The sequence below is a fragment of the Carassius auratus genome, unplaced genomic scaffold, assembly GCF_003368295.1.
Source record: "Carassius auratus strain Wakin unplaced genomic scaffold, ASM336829v1 scaf_tig00027245, whole genome shotgun sequence".
Taxonomy (NCBI): Eukaryota; Metazoa; Chordata; class Actinopteri; order Cypriniformes; family Cyprinidae; genus Carassius; species Carassius auratus.
This window is the reverse complement of record NW_020525577.1, coordinates 190740-210487: the sequence shown is the minus strand read 5'-3', so window position 1 is coordinate 210487 and position 19748 is coordinate 190740. Positions and strand designations below refer to the sequence as shown.

At 36.5% G+C, this 19748-nt stretch overlaps 1 protein-coding gene across 1 annotated transcript; it reads right to left on the bottom strand.

Annotated features, from left to right (window-relative positions):
• Window positions 1-416: 416 nt before the first annotated feature.
• On the bottom strand, window positions 417-17856 carry LOC113079163 (tyrosine-protein phosphatase non-receptor type 9-like). The gene is made up of 13 exons (XM_026251369.1): window positions 17367-17856; window positions 11738-11881; window positions 10200-10289; window positions 8753-8877; window positions 8158-8263; window positions 7858-7968; window positions 7087-7403; window positions 6904-6991; window positions 6316-6385; window positions 6148-6226; window positions 5439-5589; window positions 2529-2736; window positions 417-2004 (listed from the first exon to the last, which is right to left on the bottom strand). Exons 1-13 carry the CDS (start codon window positions 17397-17399, stop codon window positions 1814-1816), a joined length of 1713 nt encoding a protein of 570 aa, XP_026107154.1. The 5' UTR covers window positions 17400-17856; the 3' UTR covers window positions 417-1813.
• Between the last annotated feature and the right edge of the window lie 1892 nt (window positions 17857-19748).

The following is a 19748-nucleotide window of genomic DNA, read 5'->3' as shown; positions in this document are numbered from 1 at the left end:
AAAATTAACCTGCAGTACTATTTACTAACATTAATTGTTGTATGTATTTCACTAGTCATATTATACTAGATAAAGTTCAGCATTAATATGAATAACGTCATTTAAAAAAACTCATACTGTGGTTGAAAAAAAAAAAACAATCCATAGAACATATATTCTTCAGTGTTATGCACACATTTGCAAAACATTGTATTCTTTCCAAAATAAATAAAAAAATCATTAAGTAAATAACTATTACTTATTTGAACTGGAAATCACTACAGGACCTTTAATCTAGTTGTGAAAGTTTCAATTAAAACACTCAGTCAATACAGTTTGTCCATTTAATAAACATTTGGTTTTGCTCAAATTATATTGCAGTTTCAACAGCTCTTGTTTTGAGATCGAGATGGACACCAAGACAGCTGAAACCTGTAGTCAATTCAGATAACATTTTACTCAGTCCAAACGTACATGAGGAACGTACATCTTTAACTGCAGAGCAAAGCACTTTACAGAACTGCTGCAAACTCACAGATAATCACAAGCATGACATTGCAGGTTAGATTTTCCATTGACATGAGAAACAGGAGAAATAAAAGATACAATTGGATATAAAAGAAAATATAATTTACGTATATATATTTGGGAGTAATAAGTAAAGACATGAAGTGTGAGTATAATAGAAAAATACAAGTGGTCACATTGTGTGCCCATCAAGGCAGGACTGCAGATCCTGGAATCATTGGGAGTGTGTACAGATGCTTCACTACAAGGAAATTCAATATGAATTCAGTAGCAAAGACTCTTTCAACCCACAACAAAATAAAAAGATTCTAAATGCACTTTACAGTCAGTTTGGATATTTTTAAACAGGTTATTAGTACAATATTAACAGACATAATTATTACAAGTGTAAATGACTCAATTTAGCCATCTCTTATTTACACCAGACTAAATAAAGGATATATCAGTTGAATAATTGTTGCTATATAGAGATTTACCGATCCACCCAGTTGATGTGGAAGAGACTTTTCACTATTCCTGGCCGTCTAAACCATCATCATCTTCAGAAGAAATTGAAAAAATGGCCTACAACCACATAGACATTCAAAGTACAGGCAGAATTGAGATAATAAGTCTGCATTCAATTCCAGCAAATATATAAAAATCTCTAGTGTGCAATGACTGCATCCCAAAATAAAGTAAAATAAAAAAAATCACTGTTACGTCATTTCAAACCTGTGTGACTTCCTTTCTTTTGTGAAACACAAAAGGTGCAGAATAACATTCAGCTGTTACACAGAAAAACAATTAAAATGGATTTGAAACGACACGAGTGTGAGTAAATAAAGACTTTGTTTATGGGCAAATTAAACCCCTCATAAACACGAGGACGGACAGTTGGTCTGAGATGTGTAATTAAATAAAAGACCTTCAGGATCACAAATGACTGATGGCGCGTTCGTTTGTCCTGGATCACATTTGAGCGCGGCTGATTTGAAGCTTTATGTGAATTACATGAATTTCGCCAATTTGGACAAAATTCACAGAATAAACTGCACAAAATGCAGCACAACACTAGATACTACACTTTTAGACACCCTCTTCATACGGAGTCAGTTATGGTTACTATTTAAGCTGCTTGTCTTTTGATAATGACAGATTAATTAAAAACCAGTGATTTTAATTGGGAATTATCCTGTTTAAGAGTTGCCGATCAATCAAGATTTAGTACTTTCTTATGATTGGATGCGAGGAGGCCTTGCCTCTTACTGATTGGTTGAGATTAGACCTTTTCGATCTCTGATTGGCTATGAGAGAGCCCTGCTGTTCAGTGATTGGCTGAAAGTAAGCCCTGTCTCTGGGCATGCTCGAGGATGGCGGTGTGGCAGAAATAGTACTGCTCCGGTGTTTGGATGCTGAAGGCACGCTGCGCTCTCATGCGTCGAACAGTCTGGCAAACGTTAAGAGTCCCGACGTCCTGCAGCTGGGACAGGCAGATATCCAGCGCACAAAAAGTACCTGAGGGCAGAGGAAGTCAGTCTGATAAGCCATTAAGGGGACAGGCCACCCAAAATTCTAACCTTAGAGTTGTTAGAAACTTTATGACTTTCTTTCTTCAGTGGAACTTGAAGGAAGATATTTTGAAGACTGTTGGTAACCAAATTGTTTTGGTTCCCACTGACTCCCATTGTCTTTTTTGTCCATACAATGGAAGTCAATGGGAACCAAAAGTTACAAACATTCCAACATTCAGCAAAATATCTCCCTTTATGTTCATTTATTAAACCTGTATGACTGACTTTTTTCTGTGGAACATGACAGAAGATATTTTGGAGAATGTTGGTAACCAAATAATTTTGGCTCCAATTGACTTCCATTAAATTTTGGTAACCATTTGGTTACCACCATTCTTCAAAATATCTTTCATATTCCACTGAAGTAAGTCAGTCATACAGATTTATGAAATGATGGCAGAATTTTCGTTTTTGCCTGGACCTTTTAAGCAGCTCATTAATATGTAGATTTTGCATTTATTTACTGACCGGTCCGGCCGATGCCAGCGCTGCAGTGGACCACCATGGGCGGGCCGAGCGGATGACCCCTCCACTGTGAGCCGAAAGCCTGGACCGCCCACTGCTGCTGGTGTTTCACAGCACCCAGGAAGTCAATCAGAGACAGTGCGGAGGATGGGACCCCGTAATCAGGCCAGCTAAGGAACTGAAAATGAGTCACCTGTCTCTGTTCGAATGTCTGGAAAAAAAAAACAACCACAACAACAAAAAAAAAGGGTCAGACAAAGTTCCACATTACTTTTCTTCAAATCAGATACATAGAACCTCAGTCTTCAGTGCCACAGCAATAGAAGCTATATTTTAGTTCTGATTTGGCAGTCTGAATTGAATGTGATGACATAAAACGGCTGTGTATTGTGTAACACAGATAACACCTCTTTCTGTCGCTTGTCTTTTTGGCTGATTCATAAAATAAATCACAAAATGCATAATTTTGCTGCAGACATACAGCTGAAAATTGTGAACACTGCCTATCAAATGCATTTTTTAAAGATACCCAAAGATTATTCATTTATTAGTTTATATGTACACTACCATTTAAAAGATAAAAAAAAAAAACTTCTATTCAGCAAGAATGCATTAAATTGATCAAAAGTGATAGTAAAGTTATTTGGAACATTCTGTTTGTCAAAGAATCATGAAAGTATCACCGTTTCTACAAAAAACATTATGATAAATAAGAAATTTATATTAGTATATGCAAATCAGCATATTAGAATGATTTCTGAAAGATCATGTGACAATGAAGACTGGAGTAATGATGCTGAAAATTCAGCTTTGCATCAGAAGAATAAAATTATATTTTAAAAGACAAATTATTAAATTTGTATTTTTTAAATTCTTAATTATTTTATTCTATTGCCATTTATTACTATATTGGTGCATATGCATTTAAATATATATATATATATATACAGTATTGTTCAAAATAATAGCAGTACAATGTGACTAACCAGAATAATCAAGGTTTTTCGTATATTTTTTTATTGCTACGTGGCAAACAAGTTACCAGTAGGTTCAGTAGATTCTCAGAAAACAAATGAGACCCAGCATTCATGATATGCACGCTCTTAAGGCTGTGCAATTGGGCAATTAGTTGAATTAGTTGAAAGGGGTGTGTTCAAAAAAATAGCAGTGTGGCATTCAACCACTGAGGTCATCAATTTTGTGAAGAAACAGGTGTGAATCAGGTGGCCCCTATTTAAGGATGAAGCCAACACTTGTTGAACATGCATTTGAAAGCTGAGGAAAATGGGTCGTTCAAGACATTGTTCAGAAGAACAGCGTACTTTGATTAAAAAGTTGATTAGAGAGGGGAAAACCTATAAAGAGGTGCAAAAAATGATAGGCTGTTCAGCTAAAATGATCTCCAATGCCTTAAAATAGAGAGCAAAACCAGAGAGACGTGGAAGAAAACGGAAGACAACCATCAAAATGGATAGAAGAATAACCAGAATGGCAAAGGCTCAGCCAATGATCACCTCCAGGATGATCAAAGACAGTCTGGAGTTACCTGTAAGTACTGTGACAGTTAGAAGACGTCTGTGTGAAGCTAATCTATTTTCAAGAATCCCCCGCAAAGTCCCTCTGTTAAAAAAAAGGCATGTGCAGAAGAGGTTACAATTTGCCAAAGAACACATCAACTGGCCTAAAGAGAAATGGAGGAACATTTTGTGGACTGATGAGAGTAAAATTGTTCTTTTTGGGTCCAAGGGCCACAGGTAGTTTGTGAGACGACCCCCAAACTCTGAATTCAAGCCACAGTACACAGTGAAGACAGTGAAGCATGGAGGTGCAAGCATCATGATATGGGCATGTTTCTCCTACTATGGTGTTGGGCCTATTTATCGCATACCAGGGATCATGGATCAGTTTGCATATGTTAAAATACTTGAAGAGGTCATGTTGCCCTATGCTGAAGAGGACATGCCCTTGAAATGGTTGTTTCAACAAGACAATGACCCAAAACACACTAGTAAACGGGCAAAGTCTTGGTTCCAAACCAACAAAATTAATGTTATGGAGTGGCCAGCCCAATCTCCAGACCTTAATCCAATTGAGAACTTGTGGGGTGATATCAAAAATGCTGTTTCTGAAGCAAAACCAAGAAATGTGAATGAATTGTGGAATGTTGTTAAAGAATCATGGAGTGGAATAACAGCTGAGAGGTGCCACAAGTTGGTTGACTCCATGCCACACAGATGTCAAGCAGTTTTAAAAAACTGTGGTCATACAACTAAATATTAGTTTAGTGATTCACAGGATTGCTAAATCCCAGAAAAAAAAAAGTTTGTACAAAATAGTTTTGAGTTTGTACAGTCAAAGGTAGACACTGCTATTTTTTTGAACACACCCCTTTCAACTAATTGCCCAATTGCACAGCCTTAAGAGCGTGCATATCATGAATGCTGGGTCTTGTTTGTTTTCTGACAATCTACTGAACCTACTGGTAACTTGTTTGCCACGTAGCAATAAAAAATATACTAAAAACCTTGATTATTCTGGTTAGTCACATTGTACTGCTATTATTTTGAACAAGACTGTATATATAAAAAATATTTAAAAGTTTAATTTAATAAAAAACGGTGGGAAAAAAGTAACATGAAGTTATGTACTAGATATTTATTATAGTTTATATTTTGAAACCATTATGCAAAAATAGGTATTGGGTTGAAATTCTGCTTAAAAGTGCTTTTAAGCCAATTCAGAGCAAATACATCAAGGCATAGCTCAAATACCATATATAATATAATTTTTTTGTAATATCACCCAGCAATAATACTGGATGGAAATCATAAAAGTCATATATGAACTCATGAAAATACAGACGACGTTTTTATTGAAAACATTAAAATATAAAAACTGGTGTATGTGTGGTACCTCAGTGTTGTGCAGCTCAAGTGTGGTTTGGTTGTAATGTGCATGTTTGTCCACTCTGTGATTGACCACAGCGATGTGCCCGTACACCTCCTGACCACCCTCTTCCTTGGGCCAGTACTGTCCACACTTCCTCCGGCCCCCCTCATCCGTCCTGCGCACATACATTCACACACAGATCTTTGTAATCTACTGTGACAGCACATCCATATGGCACAGCTCTAATCTGAACTCAGAACAGATCGGCTCTACAGAACAACTTTTTAACAAGTGGCTCAAATCTGATTGGCTGACTTCTATACATTTCAAGGAGTCAGGGTTCATTTATCAGCCCAATAGGAAACAAAGTTGTATTTATGTTCCCAGGCTGCTACAATGAGAAATTCTAATGGACAAATTAGTTAGTGGAACTGCCCAAATTTGTGCCTCAGAATCTCTAAAAGATGGTCAAGAGTTTTGAAACATTTAATAGCAAGCAGATGTGAACTCATGAGTACAACTGTACTTTATATTTTGCTCTCTGGTTAAATGTGATTTATGTGAACCTTCACATAAGAAGACAGAATAGCGGTCAACCACCCTAAGTGGGTGGATTTTGGCCTAAATGAGTGCCAATCTGGACCAGACTTCCTGGTAATAGTAAAAAAAGAAAATAGTAATTTACACATCATTTCATCTATATTTGTTAACTAGGCTCTTTGTGACATCTCACCTTGTTGTCATGACTATGACAAGCACACTTTGCTCCCAAACCATTCTCCAGAAATCACCGTAGGTTTTTTCCAATGGACCTGTTAAGAAACAACACATGCATCGGTTCCAGTGCAGGTTAAGAGTCAAAAACCTAAATATGACGGGTGAAATACGGTGATTTTTTTACCCTGGGTCCCAATATATGCATTTTTCTGTTTGTATCCATCCATGAAGCTGGCATTTATGTAGTCTGATCTCTGTGGAAAGAAAACAAGATCAGTGTCCAATCAGAAATTTTTAAAACTTAGGGTCAGTAAGTTTAGAAATGAATATTTTTAATCAGCAAGGATGCATTAAATTGATCTGAAGTGACAGAAATACTTTTATGTTACAAATGCTGTTCATGCTTTCTGTTTATCAAAGAAGCTTGAAAACATGCATCATAGTTTCTACAGAAATAGGAAGCAGCAGATCAGAATATTAAAATGATTTCTGAAGGATCGTTAGGCACTGAAGACTGGAGAAATGATGCTCAAAATTCAGCTTTGATCACTGAAATAAAACTACATTTTACTATATATATAAACAGTTCTTTTAAATTGTAATAATTTTTCACAATATTATTGCTTTTGCTATATTTCTGATTAATTAAATGCAGCCTTGTTGAGCTTGATCTTTCAAAAACATTTCAAAACCTTACCACCCTCAGTTTTTGAATGGGAGCATGCATCACTTTAAAGAGGGCCTAAACCGAATGACTTCAGATGGCACAAACCTCATTTCTCCTTGGTTTGAGTCGCACACGAGTCTGATCCAGACACAGCACATCACCATAGCGATTCCTCTCCTGGTTGTGAGCAGCCCTGCACAAGTTCAATGACAACATGAAATCAAAGTCTATTTGACTCTAAAATACGGCACATTACAGAGGGTGAAGTCGGTAGGTGTCCACACTCACAGCGCACAGGTGAAGGTTCCAGGTGGCTGCTCTCTGCGAAGCTCCTCGTACTCCAGGTAGATCCCGCTGCGCTGGGTCCGGTTCAGGTGGGCCATGAGCTCAGCCAGACTCATGACCTCAGGTCCAGGGATGTGTATGGACGTGTTCTCCAGCGGGATCCCCACCAGCTCATCCACGGGGTCCACGCGCCCGTTCTGCTCGGACAGCAGCTGCATGTTCCAGCTGTGCACGTCCAGAGGCAAACAGCCGCCCAGGTGCTCAGGTAAACAGTCTCTGGGCAGATGTTCTCGCAGGTCGGCCATCTTCACCATCTGAACCTGAGAGCAGGTTGTTTACAAAAAATGACTGACAACGCGGTCACAAAATGCCACAAAAGAGGCGAAAAGTGGGTTAAGCACGTAGACGAGAGACAACAGGGTGCGCTTAAAATGAAAATAACACCCTGGTTAGGCTGCTAGGGGATGATTGACTAACTTTAAAGGGATAGTTCACTAATACATGAAAATTATCCCGGGATTTGCTCATCCTCAAGCCATCCTAGGTGTGTATGACTTTCTTCATTTAGACGAATGCATTCAGAGTTATATTGAAAATCTCTAGGCTCTTTCAAGCTTTATAATGACAGTGAATGGTGGTCGAGACTTTGAAGCCCAAAGAAGTGCATCCACAGATCATAAAAAGTACTCTACATGGCTCTGGAGGGGTAAATAAAGGCCTTCTAAAGTGAAGTTGATTTAAACCAGCTATTGCCGTATAAACGTGTGTACCAACCCGTTCTCTGAGCTTCTCCTTCAGTAACAGGCTTAAAAGGTTATAAGGGACCCTGAACCACACAGGAGCTCCAACGATGAGCACTTTCTTCAGCCGTGCTGGGAACGCACCCTGCAGAAGGACAGAAAACAGATTTTTCTGATTTATTCGGACATCTAAACCTCCCAAAAAAGCTGTATGTCTGCACAAAAATCTCTCAAGCACACTCCGATAACTCAGCTCTGCTCATACTTTTGAACATGAATAGGCGGCCACCATCAAAACAGGAAAACCACAGACAAATAAAACACAAAAACTCACCTTCAGCAAATTGAGGATCTTTTTGCTGAGGTCCAGTTCAAAGTTAGTGTAGTTGGATCCAGCCATGTCATAAATGAAAACCAGTCCATTTCTCTGAGTCTCAAAACTACAGGAAACAAAGACAGAATTACACAAGTTGCAAATGATGATAATAAGCCATTTTCTGATGTTAAAAACTCTGGTTTCACACAACATCAAACGTTTGGAATAATTAAGATTTTTTATGTTCATGAAAAGTCTCTTCTGAAAATGCTGCATTTATTTGATCAAAGATACAGTAAAAACAGTAATAGTGAAAATTTTACAATTTAAAACAACGTCTAACGTCTATTTTACTATTTATTTACAAGGTAATTTATTCCTGTGATGCAAAACTGAATATTTTTCACAATCATTCCTCCATTCTTCAGTGTCACATGATCCAGAAATCATTCTTATAGACTGATTTGCTGCACAATAAACATTTATTATCAATCCTGAAAACAGTTGTACTGCTTTATATTTTTGAGGAAACCATGATTTATTTATTTTTTCTTTGACGAATAAAAAACAAATGATGACCCCAGACTTTAGAAAGGTAGTGTATATTGGTTACCTCTCCACAGCTCGGTCCAGTAGGTAGAACAGGGCCTGAAGAACCACATGGTTTCCCGTTTTGCTGGGATGGTGCAGTTTGGCCGTGTAGAGGGCAATGGATGCACCAGAAGGGTCCCGGACACCCTGATACCAGAACAGTGTAAAATAATCTCAATCTCAAAAAAAGAACAGTCATGTTTTAATGTTTACACGTTTAGTCGTCTCAAATGCTCACACAACCTCACTTGATTGCATGTTTAATTAATTAATTCAGAATGGAAATCAGAGGCATTTCAGAAATAATTACAGTAGTTTTAAACTTTTAACGAATGAATTAAAAATAATAGAATGCATGAATAAATTAATAAATAACTACATAAATCAATATCCAAAAATACAGTAGTATACTCTTTCAAATACAGTAGTTTTACCCTCTGTTTTTCCACTTTGTACAAATTCTGAAGAGATAAAATAAATGATAAAATAATAAAAAATAAATATCCAAACATACAGTAATAAGCTCTTCCAAATAAATATGGTGGTTTAAATTTTTTTAATCCAATTTTGTGAAAATGTTGAATAATTAAAAAAAAATGATAATGATAAAATAAAACTAATATCTAAATAACTATCACCCAGTCAATAAATGAACAAATAAATAACAGTACAGTAATATGCTCTTCCAAATACATACAGTAGTATTACATTTTTAATCCAACTTGTGCACATTCTAAATAAAAATAAAATAATTATAAAATAAAAAATAAACTGAATGAATATCAATAAAATAAAATGTCAGGACAGTAGTGCTTTTCCAAATGTCCTGTAGTTGTTTTAACTGAACACACGGGGGCAGTACAGAGCGAGTCTCACTGATTCTGAATGATGACTCACTCCAACACATCCCATCAGTAAAGAAACATTATATTTATCTCTGCCATTCAATAAGACAATAAATCTGGTTGATTCGCTTTCAGCTGACCCATTTCCGTATGTGCAAGCATACGGCTTTAGCATTTATTAAATATTTATGTCAATAACATATTTCAATAATCTGATGACTCATGGGATACACAGGACTTATGTGCATCTCTCTTGGTTATAAATACAGACGGCAGGATGTGAGGAGAGGAGACATGAAGATGAGGAGGATCAATGAAGAATCGGATGAACTTTGCCCAATCAGATGTCAGATTGCAGACCCGTTTTAACCAATAGGAGAGCAGTACAAGGCAAAATAAGCTAGAATTAATTTAGCAGATTCTTTGTTGACCTGGTTATAATAACAGGACTGAAATGTGTGAAGTGAAACTGCATCAGTGACTCTACAGCTGAAATTATCGAAGTGGAAATGAAACTTAGCACAGCATTTTTTTTTCATTTGTGAACCGGTAACCTCATTTCCCAGATTTAAAGAACATAAAGATCCCTTACGAAGACACAGCCCTGATATGAAATGAACTTACCAACACAGTGAACTTCCCACTCAGCAGCTCCGAGCGTAACGGCTCCTCGTGAGGCTGCAGTTTGACGATGCCCTCCCTAAGACGGGTCTCCTGTAGAACAACCACATCACCCTTTATTAACAACTTGTCTACTAAATATTACCTTTTTTATTTTTCATTCCATTTTAATTTATATAATTTATTTGAATACTTTCATTCATTCCACGTACACACAAAAGAAAAAACAAGAATAAAGAAAACCAGAAATGTAATTAATTGAAATAAAATTTTTTTTTATAAAATAATTAATAATATGAATGAATATCAGTACTTATATAAATGAATAAATAAAAATAAAATACAAACATAAGAAAATGAAAATAATTGCCACTTAATGGCCACAAAAGTGAAAGTAAATATACATTTTATAGAGCAATTTCTATTAAGTATTTAGTAAATAAGAGTAAAAACCGAAATGTACAGTTTTTATAGAAGTTTCCATTTTTGCAAATCTCTTTTTTCAATTACATTATGACTTTCTTTTTACTCCCATCATACATTAAATAAAAATATATTTCTAAGTTTGAATCACCATGCATTTCATTTTGTATTGCTAACATTCAATTTGCACCATTATTATTTAATGTTAAATAACTTACTTTTGCTCTTTACACTATTGTACATAGCCAAACACTTTGGCAATCCCAATAAAAAAAAAATTGTCAAGCAAATAAACTACATTAACCTTATATTGAAATACTAAAAAGAGAGAGAGAGAGAGAGAGAGAGAGAGAGAGAGAGAGAGAGAATAAGTCAGCATCATTCTTCTGGCGGGTCTGGGCTGATTTTCACTCCTCGTGTCTGGATTACTGATGTCAAGATTAATAGTGCTTGTTTCTGTGAACACAGAAGTCAGCTTATGTTCTGATCACGTCCTCAACTGAACCCAAAAACACAGAGTTCTGAAGAACGAAAGCTTCGATCTGCTGCACACAGACCTGAAAACCTCCCAGACGCCACACAGAAACTACAGTCCAACCCAGACACACAGACAAACAACATTAGACCCAAACCAGATTTACTGACTCATTTCATTCTGAAAATACATCTGAAACAAAACCTGCTCATTTTAAGTTCAGTTTCACCTTATATACAAGTGTCTGTGTCCCTGTAAACTTAAATTGCTTTTAAATTAATAATCATAATTGAAAAAAATTAACCCCTATGAATAGGGCTGTCAATTTAAACAAGGTAATTTAGTGTGGATTAATCATAAAAAACTAATAAATAAATGCCATATGGATATGTTATTGGATTATAAATGACCTCTAATGCCACTTTTATATATTCATTGTCATTAAAAATAAACATAAAAAAATTATTATTCAATTAAAAATGTACCTGAAATTTCAACCCTGTTAATAAAAAATAATAATAAATAGTTTTTTTCCTTTTTGGATATTTCTTTTTAAAGATAGAATATTTTTTCCCTCTTAAAAATATTCTATCCTTTTTAAAGATAGAATATATTTTTTTAAAGCTGTCAGACACACACTCACTCTGTAGCTGTGAAAAAGCTCAATTGCTCGCAAAACATCAAACTTGCGGGCCATCAGAAACTTCACCGCCACGTCCCAGGACAACGGCGAGACACCATGTTGGGACGTCCATTTGTTGATTTCCTCCAAAAACTGCTTTGTGGCCTGAGAAAGAAAGAGATCAATGTTAAGTCTGGCATTACTATGGGACATATTGGTCAAATGTTTTTTCCCCAACATGCAAAATCAACATCTGCCACCAGAATGTGGGTAGATTTTGTGCCGCGGTAAGTTCATAGTCTGAGACGCAGAGACCTGCACTAGTGCGTGTCTGTCAGGCGGCTTCGAGGAGGTTTACATCCGGGATTTACGAAAGATTTACAGCCAAAATACTGTGTTCCAGCCATTTCCTGAGAACTATAAACACTCACATACAAACAAGATCATAAGAGAGCGAGGTAGGAGACATGGAAAAAAAACTGAATGATGTTAGGATCTGAAAAGCACAGAAGATCCAGATGGAGAACCGAGAGGCATTTCCATCAGACTTTGCTCGTCTCATATCAAACACAGTGACGAAATCAAGCGAAACTGCATTCTCTACAGAAGAAAACCGATGCAAAAATCACATGACAGCAACTTCAGGTTGTCTCAGAACTGATTTTCATATGCTTGCAATGCATTCTGGGAGACTACGCCTCCACTCGACTGCAGTATCTCAAAAGAAATGCCTCACATGGCACCAGCGTCTTCACTCCTGAAACTATTCTTCAATCTGTGCAAATAAAGCTGCACCATTCATTTGCCCTGAAAGCCAAAAATAATACAAAAAATAAGCTTGTTCTCTCTCCAGAGGTTCCAGTCCACCGCTTGCACAACGCTGTATCCTTAAAAGGACAGATAAGCAGCATATCATGCCAGACAGGCCTGAACTCTGCAGAATTCACCGCGGTGAACTGTGCTGTTCCACAGGCCTCGGATTAATCTCCTAAAAAAGTTTTTGCTCATGGCCTGTCTACGAACTCTGAATATCATGCATATAAAAATGTCTTTCTTTGGTTTCACTACACATTTGAGGTCTTTACCTTGATGTCTCACTGACATTGAGATTCAGATTTGCACCTCAAGACAATTAAGGAACTCATTCAAGCATCACAACCGACTGCAAACATGTTTGATGGGGTGTGTAAACTTTTAAAGAAGGTAACTTGTGTATATATTTTGTCTTATAGAATATATGTGAAGATATCAAATAAATAAATATTATATTTGTGATATCAATGTCTATTTTAAAATAAGACATTTTTATAAAAAGTGATCCATGTTCATCATCATCAAATCTATATATATTTTTTTATGGGCAGTAATTAGATGAAAAAATTAAGATCCATTTAATAAAATATTTATAAATAAAAATAATATAAAAACTAAATAAGACTTTTGATATCTAGCAAAAAGAAAAATCATCTTTTAAGGGCAGTACTAGAAATATATTTTTTAAACAGATCTTACAAAAATAATTTGTAGACTTTAATTCCCATAAAAGCATATACATACACCATATTTTTAATAATAATATTAATCATTATTATTACGATTATAATAATTTTGGGGTGGCTTAAGAAAAAAAATCACAACTTTTATATTTAGTTTTTCCTGATTTTGTGAGGGTATCCTTTAAAAGATTAACCATGGTTTTACTACCTGTAGTCACGTTTAGTTTACTTCTATTATACATTTGTGTGCTACTTGTTTATTGTAAATGAAATTTATTATGTAATTGTAGCAAATTAGCTTTGGCAACAAGCACTATGGTACATGCATGGGATGACTGTTGTTTCATTTTCATCTATGTTTATTGTATCTGTCCGTAACAAATAAAACATTAAATACATAAATACAAATAAAACCAAAAAACATGGTTATTAGAGCAAAACAACGAGAACCACAAATTAACCATGGTTTTGACACTCTTCCATGGTTTTTACCATGGAATCTCTATTGAAATTGTGGTTATACAAATGGCAATCAATTTCCCAAAAACATGGTTACATGACTTTTACTATAGTAAAACCATGGTTATTTTTTAAACCGTCACCACTCCTCTCTACTTTGGCATCAGTCATCTCTTAACAGGAAGAAAACCACGTCATGAACTGAACCCACATCTCCTCTTTCTCTCTGCTTCTGCATTCCCTGCATGAGCTCCTCCAGTGGAAATGCTTTTAGCAGCTCATGTCCCTCAGGACCTTGGAGCACCAGACACAGCCTGTCCCACATCTAATCACTCGCTCACATTTGTCCAGCAGGATCCAGCAGCCCCCATAAGACCTCGGAGGCAAGACCCCGGAGTGTCATTCACTCACTCAGCTGGGATTCCTGAGCATTAGCAGATGCAGAGACCGGCGATAAGACACTGACTGCTGACCGGCGGATGGATGAATGAATGAATGGACGGACGGACGACTGGGGGTTTATTTAAATGAGATTTCACAGCAGGACGGAGGACACAGAGAGGCCTTGTTTAAGAAATCAACACTTTCCCCGCTTATTAAAACAGGTTACTGAGACTTAATGAGTCATTCATTACATTTTAGTAAAAACAAAACCATTCAAAGATTTGCACGACTTTAAACTACACACGCATTCTGAAAGTGAACTATAAATAAAAAGCAGACTTATATAATGACCATTTCCTGTGTATAGTACAAAACTGTTTTTCCCACCACACTGCTTCATAAACACAGGTTTGAAACAAGCATTCGTGCGATTAAATCTTAAAGGCATTTTTGAGTGTTTTCGGTTTAGGTTCAAGGAATATTTCGATACGGTGATTTACTCTAGGGGTTGCCAATATGGCCTCAAAATTATATAACGATATTTGAAGACTATTTGTGATAACGGTATTTATGGCGATATAGAAGAAAAAAATAAAATCATAGGCAGCAGTATTTATTAGTGCAAACAAAATGAAGGGCATTCTCAATCCTTTTCCTATGAGCTACTGTCATCGATGACAGAATACCTAATGTGAAGTGTAAATCTATTGTCATAAAGTGGCGGCATCAGCAGTGTGTTCGACTTGAAGCAGACCGATCGTGGGACAGGGCCGTAGCTGGAGTTTGCGGGGTTCCTGTGGAGGTTTTATTATTATTTGTTATAGTTTAGAAATTGGTAATAAAATGACAAGAACTCAAGAGTCAAACTGTGTCAGAACAAATTCCTCTTGATAGATAACTTTGATAGAAAAATATGTACCGTAATGGAATCAACCAAAACTTCAGATAACTGTCAGTATGACAATATTTACACAACTATCCATACTCTGTTGAACAATTACCAATTAATGCTTAATTTTCAGTTCAGTCTGTGGTGTGAAAAGGTTGCAGTAGCAATTAAAGTAAAAAACACTTAAGCGAAACATGGTCAGGTCCCTAATTTAATATATATATATATATATATATATTTATAAATTTTACTGGTAGTCTACAGTAGAGGAATTTTTGGTATAATATTTCACAGTTCGCTGTATTTTGCTATACTCACTTAAATGGACTAGTGTCCTGCACCCACCAGTAAAATAATATAATCATTATTATATCAGATTTATTGTTTGAATGTGGATCAATTCTTGTTAAAACTACAAAGTAATTCAATCAAGAGCAGTGAGTGATTTACTTTCATTTTCATACATTAAAGACACTGACAACAGAGCTAGTAAATTAGGAGCGGTCACTTTAAGAGACAGTGCATCCATTATAATGATACACATCCGATTTTTTTTCCAGCTCTTTACTTTCACTTAAGACATAAGCACAGACTTTTCGAACACACTTTCCAAGACAGGTATTTTGACATATTTTGTATGTATTTGTTGTCGGTACAAAAGCAAGAAGACGTTGAGACGCGTCTCTGCGTGCGCCCTGAACACCAGAACACTGCAGTGCTGAATTGAGCTCTTTCACATCCTTTTCTGTTTGTTTAAAACTGCGATTTGTCATTTCAAAAGGTCGCATATGTGACCATTTTAAGGGCTGTAGACGTGGCTCTCTGCTTGCAGACTGTACTGATATCGTAATATGACACTTTTTTATCATTTAAAAATGTATACCGGTATTATCGTGGATGGTATGATATGGCACACACCCCTAACACACTATGATGTTAACCCAAACACACCTGGTTTTCTTTTAAGTAAAACAAAAGGTGAATTTTTAAAGAATATCTTGGTCAGTGTTTTCAATATAATTCACGTATTTTAATATAACTTATAGCTGCAGCCCTTAAGTTTTGCCTCTTTGTCGCCATCTCTGTTTGAAAGCCTGCAATTGCAGCGGTGTACAGAATTATCTTCCTTTGCGTGGTTGTGCTCCGGCACAGACGAATCTAATGTTTTGAGGAGTATGTGTGTAACAGTGGCAGTCAGTAACCGCACCGGTGTGGATATGTACTTCGCAATCACATATTCTAGCCTACGTCTTGGAGTATATGACCTGTGTAATCCCAGGCTATCTGTAATCAGAGGCCCATTTAAAACCTGAATTTATTTTAATTTAATTCACATGCATTTCATAAACACAAAATCCGCCATCAAACTGATACATTTAATTCTAGCTGCTGTGAAAAAAAGGCTATAAACGATCCGCCAGCTGGAGGATCCTAACATGTGATAGTTTAGTAGCCAGAACAACTTATTTATGATTACAGACGTGGCGTTATGATGCAGCAGCATGCTTGAATTTACCGCGAAAACCTACCCGTACCACTCAAATTAGAAAACAATTTTATAACATAAACGTTGTGAAATCGGGCTAAAGTAAGGTGATCGTTTTAACACTGTCTGGTTATGCACTTGCTCAAATATTAATTTCGGGTAATTAAAAAAAAAAAAAAGAAACATTTTGAAAATGACTGCAGCTATAAATAAAACAAAAATGGCACCATACTACAAGTCTTCTAAAGTGATAGAGCTTTGTTTGAGGAACAGACTGAAATGTAGTCATTATTTGGGTCAGTCCTTTTTTTTTTACTTATTAAAATAAAAAAATAGAGCTAAAAGTAAATTAAGAAAAATGTAAATAAAGTGTAATAAAAAGTATAAAGTAAAATAAAAATAAATAAAGTCAATTTTTTTTTGCATTTGGCAGAGACTTTTATCCAAAGAAGCGTACACTGCACTGAAGGCATAAATTTGTATCGGTTTATCATGTTAATTTGACCGGGATTCGAACCCATTATCCTGATGTCGCGAGCACCATTATCTACCATTTGAGCTTAGGAAAGCACAAAAACTTTTATTTTGTTAAAATATTAAAATGTTTTAAAATGTTAAACGTATAATGCGGTTTATAACATATAGCATATATTACATTTAATATTAATATTTAGGTTACGCTGACAGGTATTAATTTTAAGTTTTTTTCCTGGCTGATGTTTTTAATATTTTTATTTCATATGTTTGTCTGCATTTTAATAAAAATCGTACGCATAATTTGACCCCACTCAATAATAATAATAAAAACTCTGTTAATTAGGTACGTTAGTCTGAAATAAAGTTGACCATGGTAAACCATTGCAAATTTTTTTTAATCAACTGGACGGTGTCGCCGCGTTGCTTCGGTGTTCACCGGATTGTGACGGTATTTCATACCTGCTCCTCCTCAGCGCTCAGGCGGCCGGCCATCCTCTGCTCTCCCCGCTGGAGAATCTGATTAAAGCTCACACGGCTGTTGAAGACTGTAGAAATCAGACTGGAGTCAGCGTTTTTTTAGGCCTGTAAGGCTAGCCGCAGCAGCAGCGCGAGACTCGCGCCGTTTTCAGCCCGCCACTTCAGCACGGCACGCGACACAGCGGCGTGTTCATGATCCGCTCCGGGTTCGGTTGGATCCACATATATATATATTTTTACACACATACATTAATGGTGCTCCAGCGGAGCTTCGGTCCGCCCGCCTGTATGACGGAGGGAGAAATTCATCACGGTGCTCCGTCGAAACTCGTCGAAGGCCGGTTAGTTTGTTTGGATATTACGCTATTAAATTAAACGATCGGCTCGGCGTCATCCGGGAGCTTTAAGACGCTTATAACACGAGAAGGCGAGTGAAGATCAGACGGTCCTGAGGAGCAGCAGCAGCAGTGAAAGATGAAAGATGACGCCCCCTCTACAGGACACAATGGAGAACTGCAAACTGAACGACGCTCCTCCTCTCCATTCATAAAAACCTTGAAGAGTCCGCTTCATTGTACAGAATCGGTTCGTTTGGACGGCTCCTTTCAGTGAAACTGTTTTTTTTTTTGTATTTCCTTTCAAATAGTCGGGTGTTTTGTTTTTATTTATGAATGACCTCCCCAACTCAATCCGAGCAGCTGAGTCCTTAGCCATCTTCAAGAATCGGCTTAAAACACATCTCTTCCATCTTTATTTGACCCTCTAACTTTAACACTCACTATTCTAATTATATTCTTAAAAAAATATAAATACCTTTCTATTCTTTTTGTATTGTATTTTCTTTTAATTTATTATGTAATTGTGTGTGTGTGTGTGTGTGTGTAAAGACCTCGAACACTAGCTTGCTCTATTTTTTATTCTGTTTTCTTTTTATTTATTATATTACTTAAAAGCCCATGCTACGTGAACTGTGTTAACCTAACTTAGACTTGTTATAGCACTTATATAACATTGCTCTTTTTGATTGCTTCCACTGTCCTCATCTGTAAGTCGCTTTGGATAAAAGCGTCTGCTAAATGAATAAATGTAAATGTAAATATTTAAGTATTTAGATGAGTTCCTGTGCGCCAAATTACGTGTTTTTTTTGTTTGTTTTTTTTGTGAAAATTGTTGTTGCAATTTTGTGATTCCAAGTGAGCTGAGTGATTTTGAAATCACTTTCAAATATTTTAGAACGATTCATTCGCGAATCAGACGTCACACACACACACACACACACACACACACACACACACACACACATACACACACCTAGTTATGTAAATTATGACATATTCTTCTAATGTTTTAATAAGTAACAATGTAAATTTTCAAATTGTGCTTAAATGTATATATATTGGGACCTACAAAATGTAAAACATTTAGCTTATTTTTGTGTTTAATTTTGTTCCTAAACTACAGCTAAATCTAGATGATAGCAATATTTGATGTCAGTATTTTATCATTGTGGGCGCAAAGGTTTAAAAATATCACTGTTTAAACCTGACGCAAGAAACTGAGCAACAACAAAGAACTTCCTGTGGGCGGGTTTCCCGCGGAATTGGTCTAACATTGTTGCCGCGGGTTGAAGCGACCCTAGTAATGTGATATTTAGCCCATGAAATGCCTATTTTACCGGGGAAGCCTACTCGAAAGAGATTGTGCTAGTTTTGAGTATCAATTGGCCATGTTTTGTTGTGAAAACCTGGCAACCCTGGCTTGAATGATTGACACGAGAGTATGATGATATGGTGCAGGAAAAATGCACACAAGTTCTTTTACTTTCAGAGAATAAAGTCACACTCACAGTGAACCGTCGTAGTCCCAACTAAACTACAAACTCAAAAACAGTCAGGCAAAACAGGATTTGAGAAGCAGGGATTCAAGACCGTCTCAAAAATTAGACAGGACTTTTGGCATACTATATGTTTTGAATAGGCCTAGGCTGTTGACACACTTTATTGATTGACAGGTCTTACTCAATGTCGGTCATGAGTGATCCGGGAAGGCTGTTCTAGGCTAACAGGTGCTGCGAGTTCCTGGAAAGCAGCTACTGACTAATAACAAAACTCTCAGATTACGCTCTGGTTTTCTGAAGGAAGTGACCTAGTGGTTGCAAATCAACCAAAGCAGCCTCTCTATAACCTCCTGCACATATGTGTCTGAGGTGTTTGACATTCAGCCAGAGGAGATGTTGATGATGCCAGCATTTCCTTTTCAAAGATAAAGACTCAGTGCTGTTGCAATGATGCCAATAGAGATGAGACATTATTTAGTATTTAAAACCCTTTTTGTTATTATTCTTGATTTAAGACGTTTGTGTGT